The sequence below is a fragment of the Balaenoptera acutorostrata genome, chromosome 20 (assembly GCF_949987535.1).
Source record: "Balaenoptera acutorostrata chromosome 20, mBalAcu1.1, whole genome shotgun sequence".
In the NCBI taxonomy this organism is placed as follows: Eukaryota; Metazoa; Chordata; class Mammalia; order Artiodactyla; family Balaenopteridae; genus Balaenoptera; species Balaenoptera acutorostrata.
Window position 1 is genome coordinate 52,497,145 of NC_080083.1, and position 20,797 is coordinate 52,517,941.

The 20,797-nt window shown below is 55.6% G+C and overlaps 1 protein-coding gene across 5 annotated transcripts in view; it reads right to left on the minus strand.

The window, feature by feature from the left end:
• Positions 1–20,797, minus strand: part of RPTOR (regulatory associated protein of MTOR complex 1) — a 347,491-nt gene that overhangs the window by 5,861 nt on the left and 320,833 nt on the right. For 3 of the 5 annotated variants that reach the window (XM_057536142.1, XM_007185836.3, XM_057536140.1), the window contains 6 exons: positions 16,317–16,422; positions 13,154–13,268; positions 11,752–11,876; positions 10,582–10,686; positions 6,895–6,942; positions 702–808 (listed from right to left, as the gene is read on the minus strand). In XM_057536142.1, coding sequence (XP_057392125.1) covers positions 702–808; positions 6,895–6,942; positions 10,582–10,686; positions 11,752–11,876; positions 13,154–13,268; positions 16,317–16,422 — 606 coding nt within the window. The remainder of the gene's footprint in view (positions 1–701; positions 809–6,894; positions 6,943–10,581; positions 10,687–11,751; positions 11,877–13,153; positions 13,269–16,316; positions 16,423–20,797) is intronic. The other 2 variants (XM_007185837.3, XM_057536141.1) reach the window with 1 other exon arrangement.

Genomic DNA, 20,797 nt, shown 5'->3' on the forward strand with positions numbered 1-20,797 from the left:
GCTGTCAAGGCCTGAGGAGCCGGGCCCCAGAGGGAGTCAGGCTCCGTCTGCTTGAGTGACAGCCCGGGTACCCGAGGCCCACAGCCAGGAGGGCAGGGCCGCAAACACCTCTGCGCCCATTAAACTTCCCAATGTCTCCCTCTCTCCTAAGAAGGAAGATGAAGCATATATCGGCAGGAGGAATCCTCGTCGGCTCCCTCTTAAAACTCCTAATTAGTTCAGGGAAGGGTCTAGGAGGAATCCTGCCGCCCGTAAACCATCTCCTCGCCTCTCCCTGTGGCAGCTGTAAATGCTGGAGAAGGGAAGGAGGCGTGATGAACGCGCGGCAGGAAAGAGCAGGAGACAGAAAATGGGCCCCAAGACGGGGAAAAGTGCTTTTCCAATCAGAAGAGGTTTTGCTGCTCTCAGGCACACACAAGGAAGAAATCCAACACGGATGGAAACCGAATCATTGTACCCCTTTAAAAGGTGGGAGGCAGCCTGACGGCCCCGCTTCCTCTGCCCCGCCCCCTGCAGACACCGCCTGCTCAGAGTACTTGCAGGGGGTGGTGGCTCGAGGACCCTCATTCTCAGCCCTTGACCTCGAGGGCAATCGGAGCTGGGGAGGACGGCAGGGTCTGCGCCCACTGGCCCGCCAGTGAGGCCCCAAGGGAGGCCCCTGGGAGCCCCCAGGGAGGCCCCGTGAGGGACGGTGTGCTTACCTGCACCTTCATCTCACGATCCGTGTCCCAGATCCGGACGATCCGCACGTCTCCCGAGCTCATGAGGAGGCCGGTCTCCTGCTCCCAGTCCACCACCATCCCAGCTCCTGGAGAGACACAGACGGGCACCGGTGTCACCCAGGGAGCCTGTTCTGGGCAATCGCTCAAGTAGTCGGTGCCAACCCATAGGGTGGGTCCCCAACCCCATGCAAGCTTGAGGCCGGGGTGACAGTTCAGAGCCTTCTCTATATCTCTGCTGTACCCAGGCATCTGCCAGAGAGACAGCAGGATCTTAGGACCGTTTGTCCAAGATGCCCACCTTCCAGGACACCTGGGCATGAGCGGCAGGTCTGGAGACTTTAGAATGGGTGTCAGAGGCACAGAGATGTGAGTCCCCTGGGTCCCACAGTCCCCTGGGGGTGAACAGCTTTGCAGCTGCCCCTCACAGAGGCAGGGGGCTGACCACAGGCGGTCCGTGGTGAATGAATCGAGGACTGCCCTTCCCCACACTGGACTGGGCGGGGGGCAAATGCCTTCAGCATCCCTAAGGGCAACACTGACCTCACAGGAGGGACTATAAAATAAGATTTAAGATGTTTAATTATAATATTTCAAACATACAGAAAAAACACAACAGAAACCCCTGTACCCACCACCCAGATCTAACAGCTGCTAATATCTTATCATTTTTGCTCTTTTTTTTGTTCTTGAAGTGAAATTTAAGACAGTGAAAGCCTCACTTGCCTGTCCTGTCCCCAGACAAGTCACCCACAGGCCTTGGGCACCCTCCCAGGCTGGCCTCCTTGCACTCCCCTGCAGAAGCACATGTCCAAAACCATGAACCACATCTCCCACATTTCAAAAACGTCGCCAATTTCAAATGGGGGTATTTGAAATGGGGGTATAAACGCAATTTGCATTTTTCCAGTAAGGTTACGTTTTGAGTGTTTATCCAACCTGACGGATGCAGATCTGGTTAATTCGTACTGAACTTCTGGGTAACACGCCTTTGGAGAACGAGCCCGTCACTTCCACGATTCCCTGCCTGTAAACCACGCCACACTGACGTTTCCACACGCCCTTGCACAAGGAAGTGGCAGCACCGGGAAGGGGACACGTCCGTCTGTGCGTCCCACCTCCCCAGGCGAGGCCGTTTCACTCCCAGAGTGGATGCTGGTCTGCAGTCTCAGCAGAAATGGACACAAGGTGTGATCTCCCCAAATCCTGGTCGATGTTGGTGTGTGCAGCCTGTATGTTTTAATATACATTCTGACACTGATGGTTTAACTCATATATTGCAAATATCCTCTCCTATTCTGTCACTGACATTATAACTTTATGTCTTCTTTTGGTCATACTGAAATCTAAAGTGAAGTCATCATGCTTTTTTATACATCTGTCTCTGCTTTTTGTGGCAGCAGCTCCTGTGTTTGCTTCTGTGGTTTCCCCTTCCCTTTGTGGGTGCCCACTTTTCTCCTGACTTCCTGAGTTGGACGATGTGACCTTCACTTGTTCTTTTCTGACATGCCCCTTTCAGGCTATGGAGTTCCCTCCAAGTGCCTGATCTCTCTCCCAAACTCCAGACTCTCATCTGTATGTGTCACTTTAGGTTCCTGCTTGGATCTGAGCCCCTCAACCCTCACTCCAGAGACCCACAATGGCCTCCCATTCTGCCCTGGGCTCTGCAAGATTCGAGCTCCAGAAGTGACCAGGCTGGTCCTCTTAACTGACAGTGGGCCCTGTGCCTGGAACGCCCCTCTCCTGACGTCCACACAGCCCCTCCAAATCGTGCTCAGTCACCTTCTCGACCATGTGAGCCTATGACTCACCCTGTTCCGTCTTCTACCTGTTCCAGATGTGTCACCTGGCACACCCCCTCCCGTCCTCCCTGTTTCGCTGGCGGCTGCCGTGTCTACCCTGGAGAATGTCAGCTCCACACAACAAATGGACGAGCCTTTGTTTCACCTTTTAGAATGCAGTCTCCCCACTGCAACGCCCCTGACCCCAGGCAGAAGAAAACACCCTAATGTGCCAGAAAGGCATCTACTGGTGACAAGGCTGCAGACGAGGCCTCTCACCCGTCACCACGATCAGGACTGGCAGGGGAGAGGGCAGGGCACGTGGCCCCCACTTCTGTCCGGGACAGCCCAGTCACACTGTGACCAGTCAGCCCACAAGCAGAGCCTGAAACCATGCCACCTGCTTCCCCTCACCATGTGCCCGGTGTGCATGACGTGAATGAATCACAGAGGACGCGCCCACCTACGACCTGACTTGGGGCGCCAGGTCACTGCAGAGGCTCACAGACCCCTGTATCCATGGACCACTGATGGGGTGGCCTGGTTCTTGGGCGTCCTTAACAGTGCACTTGGAGCTCTGTGTCAGCCCCGTGGGGCTTTCAGGAGCCGTGTAATTAAGGAGTGGTCCTCCGATGAGAGCATGTGGCCAGGTGGCATCTGGGATGCTCTGGGGTCACGGGAACAAGCTGGGGAGGGTCTGGGGGGACCACAGAAGGACTGGGGGGGCTCTCAGCCCCACGCCCACGCAGGAAGCAGAGAGGAGGCCGCGGCCGCTCCCAATGGGGTAAGAAGCCCGACCTGGCCTCCAAACGAAGTGGTGGTGGCTTCCTTCTAGCTGAGTCTCCTTCATGGTGGATTCAGAGCCAGTGGGGGCCCGCCCTGCATTAGGGCCCACCCCAGTGACCTCATTTCAACTGAATCCTTCTCTCAAATACAGTCGCTCTCTGAGCGCTGGGGCCGAGGACTCCACCACGTGAATTTGGGGAGACACAGCTCCCACACAGGGCCCCAGCGTCTCCATCTGCACTGGAGGCTCTGGAAGGTGTGCCCATGTGGCCGTCAGATGATCTGGGGACGTGGATCACGTGAGCTCTGAGTTCTGCTTTAAATCTAGATTCTCTGATGCGGACCAAATTCTGGTTTAAACCTGTTGTAAAGCACGGTGAAGCCAGCAGAGACAAGAAGCGTGTTTCCTAAGGTCTTCCCAAGTCCTGTACATGTCGGGGAGGCAGGCGCCCTGTGTGAGCAGACAAATCTGGGCGAGGCTGCTTCCTTAGCTGTACCAGACTGTTTGCGGAAGCTGTGTCACCTAAGACAGTGAGCTCCTAACCGTGGAAGAGCCTCAGATCAACATGAAAACTGCTGGGATAAAAACAACAGTCTGCTTGCACCCTGACCCACCTCCTGCGCCTGCCGACCCCCACCTCATTCTCCTGCAGGTCTGAGGTCCTGGCCCGTCCTCCTGCCTAGAACGGAACGCAACCACTGGCCTTCTCACTCGAGACCTTTCCCAACCAAGCCTGTGTCTCGACCTCCAGACACAGCGGAGGAGAGATGATCTGATTCATCACGAGTTGGTAAAAGATGTTAAAAAAGGTGACACTCCTCCTTGACATATTGAGCACAAGGAACAAAATTGATGACTATGATTTAAGTAAAACTCATAAGACAGGAACATTGTGACTTTGAACCAGAGTGAAGATTCCAATCATTTCATTCCTGGGGAGCACGGCCTCAGCAGTGTCTCCTCCTTCCCCATCCCCAGAAAAGTGACAGTTGTGGGCAGAGCCTGTGCCCCTCCTCCCTCCCCTGGGCCTCCTTGGGCTTTTTTTCCTTCGGGAGCAGGCAGGCTGCTCTGGGCTCCCCCCAGGAGGGCCCCTCCTCCCTGTCCACGCTGCCGCCTCGACACAGAGAGAGCTCGACTGATGGAGGCTTGGCGCGTGCTGCAGCCTCTCCCCCACTGGGCGAACTCCAGCACCCTGAGTGCCTGAGATCACGGTCCATCTAGTGTGACATCCATCTCACTGCCCGGGGCCAGGGGTGGTGGGCAGCCCCCGCCAGGATGCAGAGATTCCCGTCTGACTTTATCCTGGATATGAGCCCTGCTCACATGTTCCCATCCAAAAGCTGGCCAAAGAGGGAATTTCATTAAAATATAGACGTACGGCACAGGGATGGCTGTAGACTAGGAAGCTGGAAGGTGTAAGTCAGGGACCAGACAGAACCCTAGGCCCAGCAGACAGTGAAAAAAAGAAACACGTTTCAGAGGCTTGGGTCCCTGTGATGTCCATAATCAGCCCTCCAGGCTCAGAGGCCAGTCCAGACTGACCTCTAAGGACCCTGTCATCTGGAACGGACCTCTGAGAACCCAACATGGGGATCTGACCTCTGAGGACATGTCATGTGGACCTGATCCCTAAGGACCCATCAGCCCCAACCTGAAACGCCCTTAGGAGCTGTGGTTCTGGAACTCCGAGGAGGAGGGGCCAGCCCCTGCCCAACCAGGCATGTGTGAGAACCTCAGACCCGTGGGATGGCGACCTCCATTCCCTCCCCAGGGACGCAGATGCAGTGCCTCCCCACGGGATCAGGCCTCCCTCAGGGCCCAAGAACACCTCCTGGACACCTGGCAGGTTCAGAGACACAGGACAGGGCTGGCAACAGAAAACTGGGCTCCTCGGGAGCAAATGATTTCACCTAAACTTCCATTTCTCACCTGGGAGATGGACCAGAACACTTGGCAGCTGCTTAGGGTCGGAGGAGACAGGGTCAGGCACACACCTCCTGGGAGAGGAGGGAGCCGTCGTTCCCCACGGCCAGTGCCCCATCCTGTGTGGGCCCACGGAGGCTGCCACCCGGCCCCGCATCCTGCCTCCTGCACTGAGAGGGCTTCCTGCTCACCAGGTCCCGCTAACTTTAGACTCCAGATGTGCCTGTGACCCCGGAGGAGGAGTGAGGCTGGGAGGGGAGAGCAGCCACCCCTGTGCTCTGCGGTCGGCGTCCTGCTTGCTGCCCAGCTGCTCCAGGCAACGAATACTAACAGCTGACCCAAGGCCCAAGGTTTACGTCCAGTTCACACACACACCGGTGCTGGACGATCTGTTCCCTGCCCTCCGGGGCAGCTGACAACCAGGGGATGGGGCTGCCCTCCTCCGGCCGCCCCAGGTCCTGACCGTGAAAGGTGTCCCCTGGCTCCTCTTCAGGATTTCAGGGCAAGTGACCCTGTCATTCCTCTGATAACCCAAGGAGGCTCTTTCTGAGAGAAATCCTTCTCGTTACCACCACCGCCATCACTGCTGGCGGGAAGCAAAGGAGTGAAGATTGAGTCAGTCTCGGGTTTTCTCTTTTCTATTTTTCCTTCCTTTTGAACTTTTTACTAAAAGAGTCCTTTGTAAAATACGAAACTGTGAGTTTGTACATCTGTAAGGACATCTTGTTCTCAGCCTCCCGGGACCTGCTTCTCCACCCCCTCCAGTTCTGATGGCACGAGGGACCCTGTCAGACCCGTAGCCACATATGCCTTCCTGCAGGGAACCCTTGTTTAGGGAGTGACTAAAGACAGACCAGGACAGAAAGTTCACCAGAAGGCTGGTCACACTTTAAACTCAGATGCTGCAAATTAAAGGTCAAGAATTCTATCTGCTGCCTGGATTCATAAGGCTCCATCTCTTTACAATTTACCTGACTAGCGAGCTTAGGCGAGAAAAGGACTCGTTTTGAGCAGGCATGTGGGTTTGCTAACCCAGTGTTACCATGTGTATCCACAGTCAGTTGCATATAGGTGTTTTAGTAACTATCAAACTTATATATGGATTTTCAGATGGAAACAGATGCTTTAAGAGACTTTGCATTAAATTCTGAAAAAGCTTCTTTTTTGAAAAATTTGGTGGGAACACAAATCTCAATCTGGAACGACTTTTCTGTCCTAATGGAATCGTGAGATATCCTCCCTGTGAGCCTGCAGACCTGTGCCATCCTCACTCCAGCAGGCTTGGATCTGGATTGTTTTCCATTCCCAGGCTGTTGTGAAGGTGGCCTGGAGCAGAGAACTGAATTGTCCTTGAGCCAGCCCAAGAGTGAGTGAGGCCACCAAGGAGGCCGGGAGGTGCGACCATGAGGCCTCGGCTCCCAGGGAGAGTCCTGTCTACGGCTTTCGTTAAGATTTCTTCCCAGAGACTCACACAGCCAACCTCATTCATCCCATGAGATCTGAGTGCTCAGCTGGCAATGATTTTTTGTATTGGAGGAGACTGTGCGGATGGAACGAATAAGGAAAACCACAGCCCTGATCCTCTGCTGCCTGAAGAGCACAGCGGGCTAGCGAGCGTCCTCAGGCAAAGCAGAGGAGCCGGCTCCCACCCCTGGCACTCACAGATAAGGGAGAAGGCACTCACCTCCCTGCTTACTGCGGTCAAGAAAGATTGAGACCTTTCGGGCCAGACCTGCGAGGAAACAGGGATTATGGGCTTGATGCAAGGGAAAGCAGGCCAGCCAGAGCCAAATCAGCCAAAATCAAACAAGCCACAAACAGTCAGGGCAGCACCCAAGAAGGAAACAGGAGGGAGGGGCAGATGGTGGCCCAGGCCACGGCTGCAGTGGAAAAAAAGGGCCAAACATACCTATGAACGTGAAAACCCAATTATCAGGGTTTTTGGCTAAAAAGACTCTCTTTCTAGACAGGAAATTGGAAGTGCTATGACTTGGGGGAAACATGACCCGACATGGCGTGGGCACTTCCAGTGAGTGGAGGTTAGTGGCCGGACGCGCACACGGTTAGTGCAACCCAACCAGCAGGAGCTGACCCACTGGCCACGCCCAGAGGAGGGCAGACACTTCTGTTTAGGTCCTTAGAGTGAGGACAGCTCTTCATTCATGGGGCCCAGCGGTCAGTGAGGAGGCCTCGGGGGGGTGGGAAGTGTGCTTCCATCCGGGTGTCTGTGGGCGCCGTGGCCCAAGGACGGGCGGTCCCACCACCGGTTCTATTTCAGAACATGGCTCGCTCAGTTCCGGGGGTGGCCGTGAACCCAGACTGACTTCAGTTCTCCTGACCGCGGGGTACCCCATGAGGGGAGTGTCCCCAGGCTAACTGCACATGCATGCACAGGAGCGTGTTCATGTGTGCACATGCATGCATGCATGTCCATGCCTGTGTGCACACGTACACACGGGAGCCAGGGGCATGCTAAGATGATGCGGAGACCCTGCACATTTCACATGACTTCCAAAAAGCAGGGGTATGGCTCCTGCAAGAAACAGTCTCTTTAGTCACAAACCACAGAATCAAATCTTTGCTAACAAGCTGCCACGACAGCGACTTGGCGAGCAGATTCTGAGCTGGAGAGTGCGCAGGAGAACTTCACAGGCAGACTTTTCTAACTGTTCAGGGAGTGCCAAGTCCTCCCTCTCACGTGCCCTACACACCAGCATTCACAGATGAGACCCCCTACGCCCTCTGTAGCTGAAGGACATGGTGGGCCAGGCCTCACGGGGTGCACAGCTGTGCAGGATCCCCCGTCACAGGCGTGGGGAGGAGCTGATGACCGCAGCCCCTCCAGGAGTGCCTCTTCCCCCCGCCACAGCTCGTGGCTGCCTGGGACCCGAGACCAGGCGGAGGACCTCACTGCGGAGCACAGGGAGCTTCACGTGCCTGGGAGGGGGGGGCGGTAATCTGGAGCAGGGAGCGGGGGCTGCTGCTTCTGCCCGACAAGGTCCCGGGGGACCACAGCCAGAACTCTGAAGCTGTGGGGGTCCCCCCCAGAGGCTGACAAGCAACTGCTGTGGAAGCTGCTAGCTCTCCCCGCAGGGTCCCAGCCCACAGCTCTGTAATTGTCAAGTCAGAGGCCAAGGCGGGTGAAGAAAAAGAAACAAGGTGCTGATGGGCAGAAGGCAACGAGAAGTTGGCACAGGGGCCAGAATTCCACCAGACCTGCCCCTCGGTTACTGAGCTTGAGATCCTGAAATAGAAATTACAATCGGGGGTCTCTCCAGCCCTGCTGGGGCTGCGATCCCCGTGCTGCAGAGGGAAGCTGTGGAGACTGAAGGATGCGGGGCCTGGAGAGGCTCCCCGGTTCTCAGCGCGCCCCTTCTGGGCCCTGCAGCACACAAGCCCTTCCTGTCTTGATCCTTTAGAGCAGCCAGCCTCCCAGGCACACCACCCCTTCCACCTTCCATCCCCCTGAAAGAACAAGGAAATAATGTCTTCCTTTTTGCTAAGCCCACTGCTGCCTGGTCAAAAGGCAGGGGACAGACCAAACGAACTCTGGCTTAGCAGCCGAGGAGTGCTGCGTGCCTGCCCAAAGCCCCCTCACGCCACCTGCTGATAAGGACTTGGAGGTAAGACCCCCACCAGCTTCCTGGCCCCTCAGCAACAATGCCTCTCCTGGGGGGATTTCTGAAACCCAGGAAAGGGAGAGGGTCCAGCAGGAAGGAGTCTGTAGGAAACATGTCTACAGAGGTGGAACCACTCTCAAGTTAGGGCTGCAGTGCACACCTGGGCCAGGAGTAGTTCTCCACACACAGGTGACATCTGGGGGAGACAAGTGCAGGGGAGCCCTGAGACTGTACTGCTGTCACCTCAGCCTCCTTTCCTCCCAGCTAGACTCTCACCCCCGCCCCCAAACTGCATGCTGTCCCCTTGACAGGCAGCCCCTCTCACCTTCACTAGAGCAAAGGCAAGTGGCATTGTGGGTAAAAAACCACAGACGCATCACTTGGGGGTGGCAGGTATTTGGGGGCGGCAGGTAGGTAGGCCACTGCAAGAGGAATAAACTAGACAACAGTGTATCCACTGGGCTGCCAGTGGGCTCCCCACTTTCTCATCCTCTGGCCCGGCCGGGAGGCTGACCCTGCTCTCGACCAGCCCCCGCCTTCCCCACAGAGGCATCTGCGGAACGGCTGGAGCCTGGGGCGTGTCAGCTGCTGGGACGGCAGCAGAAAGCTAAGGACTGAAAACCACGATTCAACTCGTCCAGCGTGTCCCGCAGCGAAACAAACCTGTGAGCGTGAACCCCTGAGAGCCACGGGGAGGCCGTCAGCCACCTGCTCCGCCGCAGCCGCAGCACTGAGGGGGGCCTGAGGCGGGGCTGGGGGCTGAGAGGGTGGGAGGCGGGGGGCGCTGCAGGGCAGGGATCAGGCTTTTGCTCCAATGTTGGAAAAAGCAAGAGAGAGACAGAGGGACCTATGACGGCAGCTGTCATCCATGTTAGCCCAGGACCGGGCCCAGAGGGGCCTGGGCAACAAGAAAACGGCTGTGTTGGGTCTTGTGGAGGTGGGTATGCATGACCATTTTGTTCCTGAAGAAAATTTAAAAACGTGGCTATTTAAAAAATTAACACATAAGGAAGTGTCTGCCGTGGAGCTGGCCGTGCCCCCGAGGGTCGGCGTCTCCCTAGGACAGGTGCTCTGACGGAGGGGAGACGAGCAGCCACGCAGGCACCTGATTGGCCACGTGAGGACACGCAGAGACCCCAGGCCAGCAGAGGGGCCGACAGGAAGCCGCTCCGGCCTCCCTCTGGCAGCGGCTTTGCGACCACATTGGAGGGTGGCTCCGGCTGAGGGTGTCTCTGGAAATCCAGACCTACGGCCGCATTAATGCTGTGTGCGCAGCGAGCGCGGGGCTGAGGGGTGCAGACCTCCCGACAGTGGGCCCGGACCCAGAGACGGGCAGGCGGCGCTGCTGTCTCTCACCCTGGGCGTGGGGCAGCCGTGCACACCGACAGGCAGCACACACAGCGGCAGCCGGCGGGTGCTGCAGCCGCGCCTCTGTCAGCCCAGGGCAGGCAGGCAGGCAGCGCACTGGCCTCCGCCGTCGGACCAGACACAACCGGGGCGCCTGCTGTGTGCTCATCACCGAGAGGGGATTCACTCGGGCACAAGGGGCACAGAATGCAGCCCCAGGCCCTGCCGTGGCCACGCTCTCACAAGCAACACGAGCTTCCAGCCAAGGACGGGGGCTGTGGGCTGGTCAGAGCTCGGCAGGACTTCCACCCGCGAGCAGAGTCTCCCAAGGAGGAGGCTGGCTGGGTCGTCACCTGGGGAGTCTGAGTGGACTGAGCGCCTGCAGGACCCCGGGGAGCACCCACCTCGGGTGGTGGGCAGCATGTCGGAGAGCCCCTGCCAGGCCGTCACCATTTCTGGATTCTTTTCCAAATCAGCAAAGTTCTTCCAGACTCTGATGGCACCGTCATCTTGGGGAGACCAGAGAGGATATTCAGAGGCAGCCTGGCTGCTCTGGGAAGGGGGGGAGGGCCCTCCCCGGAGGCACAGGAGGACAAAGGCCGCCCAGCCCGAGGGACAGATGGTTCTCTTGTCTGGTGAGGAGCCGATCAGAGGCAGAGTGAGGCCTGTTCTGGCCTGACCTTGGGCTTCAGGGCTGTGCCTCCGCCTCAGCATTCCCGATCCCCCCCGAGGGGATCACCTGCCAAGAAGAGCCAGTCTCAAGGGGACGGTGCTCAGGGCCTCTCTCTCCCCACCTCCCCTCACACGACTCAGGAAATGGGCAGGTTGCTCCTCTGCCTCTCCAGGCTCGGAACGGGGCAGAGGCCCCAGTGTTCTCCGGCAGACGGGCAGCCAGGTGGGCCTGAGTGTGTGGGTCCACCATCTGGCTGCCTGTCCGTCTGTCCTTCCGTCCTTCCTCCTGGTGTTGCTTGCCCCCAGGACCCTGCTCTCCGGCCTCACTAGCCCTTCACACGAGGATGACCTTGCCTCAAGCTGCAGCGGGAGGATGAGGTCACCTGGGGACACACTGGGAAACACTTGCCTGATCTCTGCTGAGAAGCAAAGCCTCCCTGCTGGAGAACTCCAGCCTTGTGCTGCATCTCCACTGGGACCCGACTCCTGAAGGGACCTTGGTTCCTCTGCTGTGTCTGCGCCCGGGGAATCACCCTCTCTGCCTCCTCTTTGGCGCTCAGAGAGGCTCAGTGTGATCTGTCCTCAAACCCCCCACTGACCCTACTGGCTGCCCGCACCACTCTGGGTTTTCGTCCTCCCCCCCCCAGCCTGATGTCTGCCAGGGGGCTGGCTTTGGGCTGGGGCTGGACTTTATTTTCCTGGGGAGGGCTGCCAGCAGGACCTCTCCCCACGGGTGTGCCTTTAATGACGGAGGCCTCCACTTGGGAGTGGTTAGTCCCCTTTGCCAGAAGAAACAATTGAGGTCACAGGAAGCTTTGTGCCAATTCGTGCTGGGGTCTTGCATCTGTCCCCCGCCACCTCTGCACTGGGGTTTAGGTGCCCACCACGCAAACCCCACTCACCTGTGGCTGTGAGCAGGAGTGAGCAGTCCTGGCCATTCAGATACTCCATGGCCGTGACCCTCGTGTACCGAGGGTTTCCGTTGTGGAAATAATCCAGCTTCTCCCCTTTCTCCCAGTCCCAAAAACTTCAGGGAATAAGAGAGGAATAAGGCTAGTGATCAGGGAAATACAAACAAAAGCCACAAGGAAATACCACCTTACACCCACCAGGTCGGCCACCAGCAAAAACACAGAAAGGGACAAATGTTGTCAGGGATGTGGAGAAACTGGAACCCTGTGCCCTGCTGGTGGGAACGTAAAATGGTGTAGCTGCCATGTGAAACAGGAGTGGTTCTTCAATATAACTAAACACAGAACTACCGTTTGGCCAGGATTCCACCTCTGGGTATACACTGTGCACCCAGGTTATATCAGTGTCACTCACAACAGCCAAAGGGTGAAAGCAACCCAAGTGCTCATCAGTGGATGAAGGATGAAACAAAATGTGGTCCCTACACATGGACTATGATTCTGTCTTAAAAGGGAAGGAAGTTCTGACACCTGATTTGTTAAGTGAAATAATCCAGTCAAAAAAGGACAAATACTAGATGATTCCACTTATATGAGGTTCCTGGAATAGACAAATTCATAGAGACAGAAAGTAGAGTGTGGGGTGCTGGGCCTGGGAAGCGGGGAGGGGGAGTCAGTGTTTCACGGGGACAGAGTTTCAGTTTAGGGTGATGAAAAAATCCTGGAGATGGACAGTGGTGATGGCTGCACAACAAGGTGAATGTGCTTAATGCCACTGGACTGCACACTTAAAAACGGAGAAGACAGTAAATTTTACGTTATGTATAAAAAAGGAGAGGAATAAGAAACAGGTAAGAATTCTATCCATTTTATCAGCTATAAAAAGAATCGTCTCCATGGTTCTCTCCCATCAAGTGGGCACTTTCTCAGTGATATAAGGGCAATGGTCACTATGAATTAACATGGTGTCTTGTTACTGACACTTTCCCTTCACGCACTTGCTGCCCTTGCACACGAGCGGGTCCCTCACATGTCCTGTCACTGTGGGATCCTGATGAGCCCCTGTGCACCGGTCTCTGTTCACTGCACAGGAATGGCCCCATCTCAGTACCAGAAGCTCCCGTGCCGGCCCACACATAACCGTGCTCAGGCCTCTGGAACACCCGTGGTAACGTGGCCAATTGCAACCCTGGGAGGGTGTGGGCAACACCAGGAGGAGGGACGTCTCTCGGCAAGTTTTTCAGCCACACCCCCTCTGCCCCCACCGAAACAGCCCAAAGGCCCGGGCTGAGGAGCTTCCACACCAGGAGGGTGCAGGGGGAAATCCTGCCCACACCCCCCGGGGCTACCTGTTCTCTAGCTGAAAGGCCAGCCCCGCAAGTGCCCCACGTACCAGATGCTGTCTTTGTCAGCGACGGCCACACATGGCGTAAAGGGGTGAAACTTGACCACGGAGGGGACACCAGGGTTCCTGTTCAGAAATATCTGGTCATCCAGCCTTGTGATACCTGCCAAGGGCAACACACGACTATGGGTCTCAATTTGCAGTAAATGTCAATGATGTATTTTACCAAGGCCGACACGAGTCCCTAATGTTTGGGGACCTGGAGGGGCCCAGAGGAAAGCAGGGGTTACAGTGCAGGGGTGGGCTCCCGACAGCAGGGCCCTGCCTCTGCTTGGACACGGCTAGCATTCGATATATAACTGCGACAACCCGTCAGCAATACTCAGATCAGTGCACACTGGTTAAGGTTTTAGGAAAAGAGCGCCAAAGATTTTGGAATAAAGCTCAGTAAGGCTGCGATTCGTAACTGAGACCCAAGGCTGAAGCCTCGGTCTGGCCATTGCTGTCTGCAATCCAGCCAAAGCCCTGGGGAGGGGGCTCCAGTCTGGAAAGTGGGAACCTTGAAATGACTGAAAGGCAGATGATCGAGTCACACAGAGGATGTGAACGGGGATTTGTTCACGAGGCCCCAATACAGCCACTTGGGAAAAAACCCTCGTGGCCCTGAAGGAGCGTTAGAAGAACAACGAAAAGAGGATAAAAATGTTAAGAGCATCAGACAGGTTCACACACATTTCTGGAGAATGACACAGGCTCATGCAGAGGAGCCAGGCGTGGTGGCCCCTCTTCCCTGCACGTCGTGGAGGGTGAGCAGCCCTCGTGACACTCAGGCCCCGGAGTCACCCCCTCCTCAGTGGCTGGACGCAAGTCTTGGGTGACACAGAGGCGCTGCTCATGCTTCGTGAACCTGGCGCCGGCCGGGAGAGCTGCTGTCACCCACGATTTCAGTCCTTTTCCGCCTCCCTTTGCTAAAACAACTAACACAGAAAACTGCTCAACAATCAAGACGGGGTTAAACTAACAGGCAAACAGGTCCCGGAGGGTTTAACTGTTGCCCAGAGGTGCCTTCCCCCTCAGCCATGGGTTCCCCAGGACAGGGGCGTGATTTGACCCAGGAAAGATGAGGGGACACCCAGGTCCTGAGTCACTGCAGGTGTTCTGCACACATACAGAGATCCATGTATGATGGTGAAGTCATGGTGTCACTGGGGGTGGCCAGAGGGGTCACGGATAGAAAAGGCAGCATTAACTTTCCCAGCTCGTCTCCCGGGGCCTCGCTGACTTGTCTGGTGACTTTGCTTGGCCCGCAGGCATGATTCCCATCCTTCTGCTGTTCACAGCCTTCCCAGCACACCGCTGGCCTCAGATAAAACCACAGTTTCATGAGGAGTCCAGGCTCTGAGCGCGGCAGGTAGCGGAGGAGGCTGTGGCCTCTCTAGCGGCCCTGTCCTCCCTGCCCACGTCCACCGGCAGTGATGCTCCCGTCGGCAAGCTCACTTGCTAAGGTTTCCAGCGGCTCAGCAGTTCCTCTCAGTGTGTGTCTGACAAGCAGACCTCTTTTTTTCCACAAAGACTGGAAAAGAGAACCCCTGACCCTAATTTACAGAGATACTGTTTTTCTTTTTTGTCTGGAAACCCTGGTTGTTTCTCGAGTGGCTGGCTCTAATTTCACTCCCTGCTGAATGCTGACCAGCAACACCAGCCCAGAGTGTGGCCTTCACCACCTTCAGATGTCCGACTGTGTGCAGCAGACTGGCTCCCAGCTTGCGTCCATGGGTACAGGGAAACCAATTTGTTCTGCTGTCCCTGTCCATAGGCCTGGGGTTCTAAAGAACCACCAACTTCCAAGAAAATAGGCCCTTGACCCCATAATTCGGAGAGCTTCTATCAAGCTGGGCGGCTCGCTCTCTCCTGGAGAAAGCTGCAGACTCTGAATTCCACATCCCCGGAGGCTTTACATCCAGCTGTGACAGTGCTTTCATAGAGGCGAGTTACAACCAAGATTGGTTTTAGCAGAAGTGACCGCACATTAATGAAACGTGACCCAAGCATCTCACGGAGAGCACTGTGAATGCACGCGGAAGTGCTTCCGAAACAGCACTGCTTCTGGAAGTGCTCAGTGGGCCAAGGAGTGCGCCGGGCCTGGGCAGGCGGGCCAGGGGTGAGACCCTGACTCCAGGCTGCCTGCAGGCAGGGACGGTCTCATGGGTTCTCACCCTCAACTTTAAAAAGTAACCCGTAATAATCAAGAGAATTTGACAGGACAGGGAGGCAAGGTCACGACAATAATTCAACAGAAGCGTTAAGAGCCTGCTTATCCACTCTGTGCGGTACCCGGCAGCGTTCGTCCACCGCCCAAAGCTGGCCCAGCGATGAGGGCTCAGGCAGAGCCAAAAGACCAGCCCACGCCCTGTGCACTCACAGCTGTGGGACTGGGTTGGTTCCCGGGTCAGCGGGGGCTGTACTGCTGGGAGAGGGGGAGGAGAGAGGCTCGTCCCTGGGGGGTGGTGAGGGGCCCAGTACTCTGTCCCCGTCCTGATCACAGGGTGGAGGCCCTCAGCTGCCCCCTCCCACCCTGCTTCAGTGCCTGGGGGGCTGCTGCAGCCAAGATGAGGAGGACCCGCGGCCCAGCAGCCCTCCCTGTGGCAGCCCGCGTGTCCACGCTGCTCACTGCCACTTCACCAGGGGTGGGGGTGGGGTGGGGCTGGGGGGCATGCAAAGTGGGCAGTTTGGGCATCTGTTGGCAAATTTAGTAAAAGGTTTGGTCGAAATGTGACTGATACACAGTTTTGGGTGAAAGAGAGCAATTATTTGGGGGCCTGGTGGGGTCCAGGTAAACACAACCAGGGCCTGGTGTTTGTCTTCTGTCCCCACGGGGAGGACACAGGCCCACCCCACCGTGGACCCCAGGGCCTGAGGAGGGCTTGCTCCTTCCTCTCTGGAAACGACAAAAGGCAGAAGACACAATTGTCCAGAAGCTGCCAGTTAAGACCGGAGCTTCCCTGGATGATGATCCCAGAGAGCTTCCAAGTCTCCCTGAGGTCAAAGGCACAGAGTCTCCTGGGACCAGGCCTTGTCAGGCAGGCAGGTGGTGCCCCACCTTGGCACTCCTCCCTCCCTCGAGCATCTCTGCCAGCCTCACTCCTCCCCTGCACAAGGGCGGGTGGGCGCCTGCTCAACGACCGTGGTGGCCCCTGGGGACAGTGCTTACCCTTCTGGATGAGCTGCTGCGCCTGCTTCCTGACGCGGGTGTTTCGCAGAAACCGCCACTCCCGCTCCTTGCGGATCTGACTCTCCAGGTCATGCTCTTCCGGGATCTTCAACAATAAAAAAACAGTTATTTCCAGATAAGACGATTCCTCCTCCACTGGTGCTAAAGAATCTGGGTTCTCTGGTCAGCCCAGTGTCCAGTGCCCTACCGCAGTCCAGAGCAGAGCATTACAGTCAGAGGTTGGTCACTGAATCCCCGAAGCAGCTTCCCTCTCTACACTGGGAGTGCTGCTCACTGCTGGCCGCTGGGCTTAGAGGCTCTGAGACCTGGGACCGGGTGGGGGGAGGGCTGGCCGGCATGGGGATGCAGAATGGAGACTTAGGAAACCCCTGCCCACCCACCCCCCCCCGACGGCCCAACCGTGGAAGCCAGAAACCGTCGCACTCTGACAGGGCAGCAGGAGGGCTGCTTTAAAAGCAGACAGATTTTGAGGAGAGGTTCAGGGATAAGGGCTGGGTGTTTTCTGCAGAAGGGGACACAAAGGGCCCTGCTGTGCCAGACACTGAATTTGCTCCTTCTTACCCTTAAATGCAAAATCAGAAAAAGATGGCCTGTGCTCAGAGACTTTTGCTTTTATTCTTTGATGCCAAAGGGAACTGAGGCATCTGGTTAGAAGATGAACGAGCTCATGAGAAGTGACAGAGGACAGCAGCCAGGGCATGGCTACCCTGTGACAGCTGTGAGAGGCAGGCCGGGCCTGAGGGTGGGATCTTCTCTGGGAGCTGCTGCCCACCCCACTCCACCTAATGCAGCAGAGGGTGAAGCTGGCATCGGATTCCACATAGGTGGAGATTGAGGAAGGAGCTTCGACCCTATGCCAGAGAACTTCTGCCCTCCCTAATCAGCTTTCAAGAGACGGAGTTTATCTGCACGTGAAGTATATGGATGCTGGAACAGTCCCCTTTCCTGGATAAGGGCCCTTCTTGCTTCATGGCTGGCGTGTGTGCATGGCGTGGGTGCATGTGGGCTACGGATGGGTGTGCCTAGGAGAGGGCCACACTTAGCAAATAATAAGTTAGGATTTAAGTCTACTTTATTCATAACAATCACTTGTCATGTAAAAAAGATGCATCTCCTTAATCACATAGTCAATCTGGCTAACTCTGGTTCCCTGCTTGAAAACTCAGAGTTGTAAAATCCCAAATACAAAAGGAATCAAATAAACTAGGAAAAACCCTACTTCCTCTTGGCTGAGTTTACCAGCCTTGTACTCAGCCAGGTAACACCACACAGGCAGAAGGAGCCCATATTCATCCTGGAGAAAGCATCAGGATGAAGGACGGTGAGCGTGGTCACGTGCACGTGCCTGTGTGTAAGTGTGGCTGAGAAATGAGGTGACGTCTACATGGAGAGGAGTTCAGCTCACGTTTTAGGCAGTTATTACATGAAATGGTCATGGAGCACTTTCGTGTCTTCTCCTAGAATGCTCTGTGTTATCTCTGATCACAAATGAACAACCCCAAACCTCACCTCGTCCCTGTGCACAGGTGCCGAGGCCTCTGTGTTCCAGCATTTCACTGCTACACTCCTGTCTTTTTTTCTCTTAAAAATCACAAAACTACACCCAGCAAAACAGCAAAGATATCCTGACATGGAGACAACCGAAGAAAAGTCACCCAGAGCCTCCAGAGCACAGTTAGTGCTGCAGACATAACCCCACAAAGGTACTTGGGATAGACGGTGGGTTTTACCAGTTGGTTTTGTTTCATGACAATCCAGAGATTATTTGAAAACAAATAACAAATAACCAATAACGTAGAACAATAATAAGAAAACCCCACATGAAAAGACTGAGACTGCACCTGAATGAATCTCTCGTTTCTGCGGGAATAAATTAGAGGAAGGGTCTAGACAAGCAGGAGGGGAGTGGGACAGGCAGGCATGAAGTTCTGGACTGTACTCCCCATGGTGGGGGCAGGTGGGAGGAAGGAAGGGGGACGGGAGGCAGCTGCACATGGGAGTGCGGCCACACGTGCCTTGGGGCCACAGACAGACTGACCTCCACGGCACAGCCGGGCATCACTGCCCTGGGCTGAGTCCTAAGCAGCAGAGCGTGGTGCTCCCGGGAGCAGTCCCACGGGCCTGCAGGCTCTGCTGAGCTCAGAGAAGGACTTGCAGAACTGAACTGAACTAAACCGCAGCCCAGGAACCAGTGCATGCATCGTCTTGGGGATAATCACCATGAAGCACTAGGACAAGCAGGGGCGGAGAGCAGTGGGACAGTGTGGGAGGTGAGGGTGGAGAGAGACGAGGAGAGGACAAGAGAGCAGAAGAGGCCATGAGAAGCAGCCGGCGCTGGCCGGCTGGGATGCACAAGGATGGACGGAGGGACCAGCCAGACGATTTCCCACTCAGCCTTTCTTAATCATCCGCTCATGTGCTCCTCCCCTCCCCCCATGGCTCTGCAGGCTGAACAAAAGCTTCTGACTAAACAAAAGCCCAGACCCAGACTGTGCTGCGCTTTCCTCTAAGCAGAGCTGGAGGGACGTGGGTGTGGGAAATAGTGTTACATGATTAGGATCACGACACTCCTCGGATTCCTAACACCTCCTGGCTTCTCCTCAAACAGAAACCAATTACGGTGCTGAAGCCTCCTGAAGCCTCCCGAGGAGCCGGCGGCTGATGGCTGGTGAGGGTGTCCCCCTCACTCCTCGCCTGTCACTGGGGCAGGCTGGGCTTGGAAACAAAGGAAGACCAGAGGGTCTGCAGAAGCCTGAGGGCGGACATTTCCACGTGGAGCAGGTTCTCATATGATGAATTTGTGAATCACAGGGCTGGGTCTTACCCTCAGTGTGTCTGAATTTAAAGAGGTCCAAGTGCACGGGATAAAATTCATGACAGGCACGTGACTATCAGGATCGCAGCACGAACCCTGGGGAAGGCTCATGATGTCAATGCTAAATTCTCAGACACCGAGCTTCCTGGGTTCCCACCAGAAACAAAGCGAGTTCTGTGGCAGGACAGAGTACCTCTGCGCTTGCCTCTCACCTCGTTGAATAACAAACACCCTCCCCAAACAATGACGGGGTCAGCAGTGCCAGGAGGGTGTGCACTGGCTGTGGGCTGACCCGGTTCAACCCGCCACCTCTGGGCACGACATCTAAGGGGTGAAGACCACTGACTGCCAAGGAAAAAGCTCTGAAGTGCAGATCAGAGTTCACTGCAGGTACTGATACCCAAATATAGGCATTTCCATCATCTGGCCACACTTCTCGTAAAGCATCAGGGTGACCGAGATACAGTTCACATGCATTAAATTTCACCCTTTTGGGCACAGTATGTAACCACCACCACAGTGAGCATGTTGAACAGTCCCCCACACCTCAAACTGCCACGTGCCCTCTGTAGTCAAGCCCTCCCCCCAGCCCCAGCCCAACACCCTGCCCTCTGTTCTCTGTCCCTGCAGCTTTGTTTCGCCTTTTCCAGTGGTGGCTGTGGGTCTGCATCTGAGTGAAACACGTAAACACGTAAGTAGAGGTCCCCACAAACCGCAGCCCTTGCCTGCGGAGCCTCCCCTCCGCGGTCAGCTGACGTGCGCTCCTGGAGGGCACCTGCACTCTGAGTACTTGGTGCTGAGGAAAGGAAAGCAAATCCTTAGGGAAAAGTCAAGTTCATTTCTAAGTTTAAGAGAAACGTGTTTTGGATTACCTATGCCACTTCTCCCCACCGGTAGATGACTGAGAACAGGCATCCCTGGAGACTTCAAGGACAGCCGCTCAGCATGCCACCAAGTAGCTTCCGAGACTTACAGTCACTGCTGTTTCAGTGAGACGGCAGACCAACCACCTAGAGTCCAAGTCACTTGACCGCACTTACGTTAAGCAGGAGACTGTATCAACGAAACCGAACTTCCATTACTATTAGACTAAACCCTCTTAACTTTCAAGCAGATGGTATGTACCACAGATCTAAAGGACAACTCGCTACCTACAGCACCAGTGATGAACTGTCTCCTGGGACAAATTCCGGTGTTTGCCTACTCCCTCCTTCCTTAGCCAGAGGAGCCCGAGATGTCCTGTCTGCGGGCGGACAGGTCAGCAGGAGCAGGCCGACCCTGGCGTGGACAACACACTTGGTTGACTGTAACAGGCCTCAATGATCTCTTGGGGTCATTTCTTTAATATATTTTTTTCCTGATTATAAAGGTACTTCGTGCTAAGTGTAGAAAGTATGGCCATCCTGTGGCCAGTTTACGTCCTGTTTTTTTTCCCTTTTAAAGAAATTTTATCATGAGCATTTTCTTATGTTACTAATTTTAAAGCTTTATTTTTTTTTTATTTATTTATTTATTTATTTTTTTTAAGGATTTTCTTATTTATTTATTTATTTATTTATTATTTTTGTCTGTATTGGGTCTTCGGTTCGTGCGAGGGCTTTCTCCAGTTGCGGCAAGCGGGGGCCACTCTTCACCGCGGTGCGGG